This window comes from Xiphophorus maculatus, chromosome 16 (genome assembly GCF_002775205.1).
Source record: "Xiphophorus maculatus strain JP 163 A chromosome 16, X_maculatus-5.0-male, whole genome shotgun sequence".
NCBI classification, from domain to species: domain Eukaryota; kingdom Metazoa; phylum Chordata; class Actinopteri; order Cyprinodontiformes; family Poeciliidae; genus Xiphophorus; species Xiphophorus maculatus.
In genome coordinates, this window is record NC_036458.1 from 14,332,400 (window position 1) to 14,340,203 (window position 7,804).

Sequence of the window (7,804 nt, forward strand, 5' to 3'; positions counted from 1 at the left end):
TCTTGTTATTCTGACCATGTTTATTTCCTTACATGATTTTGTGGACTTGTCTTTGCTGGTTCATCTGTAAACTTGACAGATGAGGGGATAAGGTAAAGCTTGGCCCAAGGGTGGGATGTACAGCAGAAGCTGTGTGTGAGGGTGAGGAGTTCAGAACACCACCTGTTTGCCCATATATAAAATCAACAACAAAGCCTGCTCTCCCTCGAGATCTCTGACTCTTAAACAAAGATTTGTTCTGAATCCCTGCAAAGCGTGTTTGAATTTTAATCATTCATTAGGCTTGATCTCCGTTACCATCATGGGAAATTACCTGAGAAAAAAAAAAACACAATCCTTCCAGAGTTGCTGTCAAATGTGAGGCTGCTGCCTCAAAGAAAACTTTGTTCCGGTTGCTGCTGGAGAGGCTCAACCAAAACACACAAAGGCCTGAATGTTGTCTCTCATCATGTTTATCATCATGTCTCTCGAGATGGGCATCATGCCTCACAGGAGGTGGTTGGCTGCTTCTTTCTTTTCAGAAAAAAACATTTCTGACAAATGTTTTCCACCAGCTGATCTGGAGATGGCTAAAATCATTCAGACATGCTAGTGCTGCTAATGGATTGAGGAATGTTCGATTAATTAGAAACCTTCCAGCAGACACACGTAGTCACATTTAGCTCATTGGTGCCTGACCACAAAATAGATGGGGAAATCTTAACATATAATAACATAAAATGAATAATGGTGTGTTGTGAGCTCACCTAACAGTGTTAGGTTTTTCCTCCATTGAAGCTAATATTCAAACTGTTTTATAATTCTGGGGTAAAATGTTTTCTTTCTTTTACTTTCACACCCACTTTTCCTACATAGAGAATCCCTTTAGAAAGTAAGAGTGCTCACTCCATCATTTTTCTGTTTTGCAAACACACTCATTTTCCCCAAGATAAGAGTTTTTATTTTTTCACTTTACAAAGGGCAATCACGCTCTGCAGTTTGACACTTTGTCTTCCATATGTGGTGGTCCCCTTCTATTTTAGAGCTGTGTGGCTCCTCAGACTCCTTTTGTGTCTGACACTGTTTCAAAGTCTCTCTTTGCTTCACAAACAAAAGCATTGAATGTTATTTATGTTTAATGTTTCTGACATATATGGGTTTTCTGCCTCTAAAATAGGATTAAAACATTTTCTAATCATCTGAGCAGTACTAATAGTATTGTGCTTATTTGTCTCCATTTGAAACAGTAAGCTGTTTTTCTGAATTTGTTGAGTTGCTAGTAGCAACACATGTCATAAAAGTCAATGCTTTATTAAATATTTTTCTTTTTGTGAACACCAGACCATGAGTGAACATTAGCATTTATTCATGAGTATGACTCAACAACATAGAATATCTTTGACACGCAAAGAAAATGCCTGTTCTCCAAACCTTACACTTAAATAATAACCTTCATCCACAGTGAGGGAGAGGCTAATTCACATGCTGATTAAACACAACTTTGCACCATGGTAGCACAATCACAAACAGACTAGCTTTGGGTCACACTGTTTATAACATTCAAATACTTGGATTAATTCTGAGTTTTGTTAAAGCTACACTAATTTTTTAGAGTCATCAGTAAGTTTTTTTTTTGTTTGTTTGTTTGTTTGTTTTTTGCCGGACAAATTAGATTTCTAATCTAAATCCAGGTTCATGTTGTATACTTTAAAAAAAGAAGGTTAAATTTCAAAATGCTGCAGCCTGCAACTATCCGCAGTGTTTACCTGGCTGCCTGCCTTCAAGCTGATTGGATAATAAAGCTGTGGCTGCACTTTCTATAAACAGAAAGCTCATGTGGCCATTTTATTTACACCAACCTTCCAAGCTTAAAGCTGACTATTTTGACCATCTTTTTTTCTTACATCATTATTTGAATTGAAAAATAAAGTTTATTTTAGTTTGTGTGTGGGAAGGAACAAATGGTTTCTGTGTCCTCCATTTGACAAAAAAAAATGCAATCAACCTTAGGAATTGACTTATTAAACCTATATTATACATCTAGTTCATTACAAATGGTCTTGGTTTTGAAGGTTAATTTGTTGAAAGGTTACAATAATTTATACAAGTACTGATCTCTGTGTCTTTTGTTTAAAATGACAATAGAGCAAGTTCCTCAACAATGTTCTCTGAGTGACCTTTTGGTGTAACTGAGACGGTAGAGAAGACAGACATTATATATTTCTGAGTCTCCTTCCTTGTTTCTGTGTTTCAGGAGGGGCTGGTTCCCTTCATCTTACTGCCGCGCTGTCAATGAGCAGCTCGTGAATAACAACAGGTAAGGGGACTCTGCATTCCAGTCAGCACACACACATACTGGTAGGTTTCATGTTGCAGCCGGCTGTATTGTTGGCTGCGTTTCCTCTAGTTACTTCTATTGAAGTTATAACCTTTCTAATCCTGTGGGTTTTCACCTGTTGCTCAACTTTTGATTCCTGTTTGTTTAAAGTCACATTCTAGGAAAATGGATAAAAAAAGTGAGAAAGAAAGTTGGGCAGTTAATCCTTGACTGACCAACTTTTTCACATGTGTTGTTAGTTGGCCAGGCATTGGTTACAATCAGAACTTTTATACTATATATACTAACTCATTGTCATCATGAATATGATACTTTGAGATTTTAATGGTTTGATTGGATTTGAAGCAAAGCCTCTTGTTTGTAATCTACATAATCTATTTTGATGACAACTTTGCTTCCCGGTGGACTACTACACCTGCTGATCAAGCATCTTCCACTTAATGATAAATTAGATCATTGGTGGTTCCTGGATTCGTCTTGGTAATTTTTATTAATGTCCTTATATCTCATGTAGAGGATTTGGATCAGACGCTTCTCCTCCTCATCAGAAATGATTGTTTATTTTAACAGAGTAATGATCCCAAAATACAAAAATGTTGCTTTTGGAATGGATGACCCTCTCTAGCAATGAACTTTTCATTGCTAGAGAGCGTCATTCCTACTGAAAAATGTGTGGACTAAGCTTAGCTGGTTTCATGCCAGGAAACCAGCTGATTTAAATAAAGCTTTAAGTGTGCAGTTTCTCTGCAACTGACTAAAGGTCATGTATCCAAAACCCATGTACTTCATGATTGTATTGACACTTCTGACCAGTTACCAATTTGATTTTATCCCTTTAATGGAAACCAAACGCATATTGGAGCCACTTGGTAATAAAACTTTCTTCTCTTCTTGTCACATTTCTTCTCCTCCACCTGTTTCTCCATAGTGAGACTACGGCCCCTCTCCGCAGCAGGAGCGTGGTCAACCTCCACCATCAAGATACGGAGACAGACGAGGCCACCATGGTGCTTCCCCCGACGGACTACTACAGCATCAGGAGCAAACCCTTGTCCACCGTAAGCGTCGCTACAAATAACCACCAGCACTCCCCCACGCCCTCGGCAGCATCCTCCACCTCCTCTGATCAGAACTCGGTGAGTCAGCAGGCGGGAGACTTGGTCAGCGGCCATTTCTCTGACATTTTCACAGCTCTTAGAGGAGTCCTTTGAAATGTCGAGTCTCGTCCAGTTAAGCCAAGAGTTTTAAAAAAGCAGTTGTTTTGAGATTGATACCGTGTACAGAACAATCTAATCTGCTGTGTTCTGCCAAAGCTTTCTCCTTGTGCTGGCTCAGTTGGCTTTGTGAAGTTTATGTCTCACTTGATATCTGCAGCATCGTGGCTACAGTACCCTCAGCTGCACAGCCTTATCTTGACTGGTGATGAAGGTACTTGTATGTGTGTGTAGATGGTGTCCGATGAGCTTTATGTGTCTGTCCAGGAAACATAAACACACACAGATATACTCAGTGTAGCATGGCGACATACAATCCAGTATTGGGATTCAGTAAGTCGTATACTGTTCAAATATTTTCAACTTGCACCGGGTACATATTTATTGTTTTATTTCTGAGATTTTTTATTCTCACTTTATTTGTGTGATAACTGCTTCTACTTAAGGTGTTAAAGGAACTTTGTCATACTTCAGGAAGTTGTCACCTTCACTTTACAGAGAGCAATTTAAATACAAAAATCCCCACCTCCCTCAAGTTGCATTACTACAACTATTCATATTAGACCTGCAAGAATCCGGTTTATCGAGGAAAATTACAAGGGAGAACCAAGAGGATCTGATGTCAGTCATTCATAACCTACAGTTACTGTAATCATTAGTTTGCATGTAAATTAGCCTGTTCTGGTTAAAAAAAAGGAGGCAAGAAGGAAAAGTGAACAATGCCTTGCAAATAATAATAATGCGCCTGGAATTGTTCATTTTGTCACTTTACAACCACAAATTTAATTTTTTTTGGGGGGGGAGGGGATGTGGGGTGAATTTTATGTAATAGACCAGCACAAAATAGCTTTTTTGTGAAGTGGAACAAAAGTTAAAAATCAATATTTTAACTATCATAATAAAAGAAAACCACCCTTTCAACATTAGTGCTTTGGTGTGATGATGACATTCTCAGGTTGTTGGTTTGGTGTTATGAGCTTCTTTCCTTTCCACACTGCAAACTGGACTTTATTTCAGCAATAGCTTTCTTCTTGCTATTCTTCCGTAAGGGAGATTTGAAGAGTGCATGACTGAGTGGTCCTTGTGACTGATTCTCTGATCTGAGCTGTGAATCTTTGCAGCTCCTCCAGATTTACAATGACCGCTTCTCTTTATGCTGCTCTGCTTGCCATAATTTAGGTTCCCATATTATGGAATCAGCAGTACTGATGTGTCTGATTTGGTCCCTTGTTTCTAAAGATTGTGTTTGTTCTCTGGACAGCCATCACAAAACAGCTGGGTCTATTGTCAGATTAAATTATACACAGGTGGACTTCATGTGATAATTAGGTTACCTCTGAAACATCAAATGAGATGGACAAGAGAGGATAATTAAGGCAATTTATCCTTTGGATAGTTTATTTATCCATTGTGAACAAGTAGCAAAAGAAAAAATTCCTTTTTTCCCTTTTTGTTTTGGTTACCAAGAACAGAAAACACTGGACCACCATGATGCATATTGTTCAGTTTCAGTCTATTTCCTGTTAATTCCTATCGTTTTAACATAGGTTCATAGGATTTTCAAAATATCATTTGAAACATCGTAGTGACTAACCCAGATCCATTTTCTTTTTAAAATCGAAATATCAGATAAATGGCTCTTTGACAGCCGTTTCTAGTTCGAGCACATTCACTTCTTTCCAAATGACCTTTCATTTGCATCGTATGCAAAGTCGCAGGCAAAGCTGTGGTTTTCTGTCTGCCAAAGCTTTTTAGTTTTTCCCAGCTGGACGGATGTAAATGCGTTTGCAGTATGACAGGGTCAAATGAGTCTTTATGATCACTTACACCATGTAAACGTATAGCTTGCTGCCTGCGCAGCAGCATGCTGCCGGTTAAGTGTTTCACACATTTTCCGACACTTTTAGATTTACATTCAGTGTACATCATTTCATAGTAGGAACTTTTTTCTCATTTGGTTTTGATTATCAACAGACAGTGTCGACAGACATTATCAACAGTGTTATCAACAGACCTACATTGCAGGGGACAAATGTTTTTTCCATAACTGGCTGGAAGTTATTTTGGAATTTCACTCGGATGAACCCGATACCTTTCTTCCATCTCTGCCACTCATTCCTCTTTGTTTTTCTCACAGCTATTTCAAGATCTGACTCGCTTGTTCATTCATCTTCATCCTTCAATCTTTTTTCAGTCTCATACCTCTGCTGCAGCACACAGAGAGCCTGATTACCGAACAGACTTGTGTGGGAAAAAACCTCTAACTGTACATTAGATTATAAAACGCTGGTTTATGTTCAGCGAAGTGTCCAAGTGGGTGGCTGTTATGTTGGTAGAAAACTTGTAGCTGCAGCGATCTTGAATTTTCCTCACTTTTATAAGGTATTGTTGTTTTCTAACAATTACCAATGTGTAAATTTTTGTCACCTATAAGTGTAAAGTATTTGTTTTTCTTGCTAGTTGATAAACCCTGAGTTTTTTTTGTAATCACATTCTTTCATCTGCTTTGAGACAAAAACTGATCCCAATCTGTATCAGTCTGATGCAGGTTGGTCCAGATCAGGTGTGAAGAGAGAGATGTCACAGTGGGGGTGGGAATGGGGAAGTGGGGGAGGTGAGGTTACCCTGGAATGCTCTTTCACCTTGACAAAAAATGCAACCTCACTGGTTTTGTTTTTTAAAAAAAAGATAACAAGTCACAGGAATCAATAGATAGGGAAGAAGAGAGAGCTACTCAAGTAATCAAGAGAGAAGACTAGAGGCAAACTTCTATTTTGCATATGTAAGCTGGGTATTGGAGAAAAAAGTATAGTGAAGAAAATGATCAGAGCCCCTGGAATTTCTATCCACTTCTGCCCTCTTGTGGACATTCCTGGCACTGCAGGCTAAAGCGCCTTTCGGACTGTTGACTGAAACCATAACTACTAGTTAAAATTCACCAAATACTTTTGCTTGGAGCTGCACAATGTTAGTATTGCAAAAGACTGCTTGGACAAATATTAGCTTATCATATGAGTACAAGCCAAGGCATTCAAGTTTGCCTGTTTAATTCAGTAAAAGCACAGATTTAGGAAGGCATTAAGATGTAGCATCAAGAAGCAATAACAAATTTGTTGTCCCTTTTTATGCAAACTTGCATAAAGGCTAACTTATAACGGCAAACATTTACGTTGGTCATTGTGGAGCAAAGTTTAATTTCCAGACGCTCCGGGCTCCACGAGTTGACTTGTGATGCAACAAAACATGTATTTGCGTGCCAACGTCAGACCTATTTGTCCGTGGTTTTTATTCCTATAGAGTGTGTTTACGGATTATAAACTCACACAACTAAAACCCAAGTTATGTAACCTCAGAGGTTTGGCAGTAATGAAAAGTATTCCTACTTTCCCCATTTTCCCTCAAAATAAGCAAAACCGTTGTTTGAAATTGATGTCAAAGTCCAACAAAAGTAGCACATCGTTGCCAAGTGGAAGGAAAAGGATGACCGGACTTTAAAACATGTCACAAAATAAATGAATGAAAAGCAAAAATACACAGTGGGATGGTTGGCAGTGTTGGCTTTCCTCCGCGTATTGCTTTTTGTGTGATGTAGACGATTAGCCTCCGACGCCTTCTGTGTTTAGATTTTAGGCGTTTGGATGCTATTCTCTTGATTTTATTTAGGGTTATTGGGCTAAGTGGAGCTTAATACATACACATTTTATGGCTTCTCTGCTTTCTATTTAAGAATTTTCAAAAGACATTCATCTTTCACATCCCTCTTCGTAATTATCCACTATGTTGGTCTGCACAAAATTCCATTAAATTGATTGTGGTTGTAATATGACAAAAGGTGGGAAGGTTTAAGAGAGAAAAGCTTTTTCAGTGGATCGTAAAACCTAGCTTGCTACAGGAAACATTTGCATGGTTCACTGTGTAGCAGACTTGAATTTCTTGAAACTCCAGGTTCTACATGAGTCCGTGTGACGTAACAGTTTTTGCACGCTGATGTCAAACCCATTCATCCGATCGTCCATTCTTGTGCGGTCCATAAAACTGTTTTCGGATTGTAAACTTGCCCACGTTTGAATCAGTGTAACTGTGACATCAGCAGCAAGGCGTTGTCGTCATGTGCGTTTTTATAATGTATCATGGTGTTGTGCTTCATTGTGAACTTTTACATCAAGCTTGCCCTTGATGCAGACAATGACGTGTGTGTTTTGTCCACAGGCCGAACAGTCTAACGGCACCTCGAGACCTCCGCCTGCTTTCCTCGCGTAGGTTGCATAATATC

At 38.8% G+C, this 7,804-nt stretch overlaps 1 protein-coding gene across 2 annotated transcripts in view; it reads left to right on the top strand.

Annotated features, from left to right (window-relative positions):
• The window catches only part of LOC102238151 (brain-specific angiogenesis inhibitor 1-associated protein 2-like protein 1), a 32,480-nt gene that overhangs the window by 23,089 nt on the left and 1,587 nt on the right, over positions 1 to 7,804 (top strand). Inside the window, exons 11-14 of one of the 2 annotated variants that reach the window (XR_002754085.1) lie at positions 2,234 to 2,296; positions 3,246 to 3,453; positions 3,692 to 3,745; positions 7,741 to 7,787. Coding sequence is in view for 1 of the 2 variants with exons in the window: in XM_014472403.2 (XP_014327889.1) it covers positions 2,234 to 2,296; positions 3,246 to 3,453; positions 7,741 to 7,787 (318 nt within the window). In the remaining variant the exon portion in view is untranslated. The remainder of the gene's footprint in view (positions 1 to 2,233; positions 2,297 to 3,245; positions 3,454 to 3,691; positions 3,746 to 7,740; positions 7,788 to 7,804) is intronic. The other variant, XM_014472403.2, reaches the window with a different exon arrangement.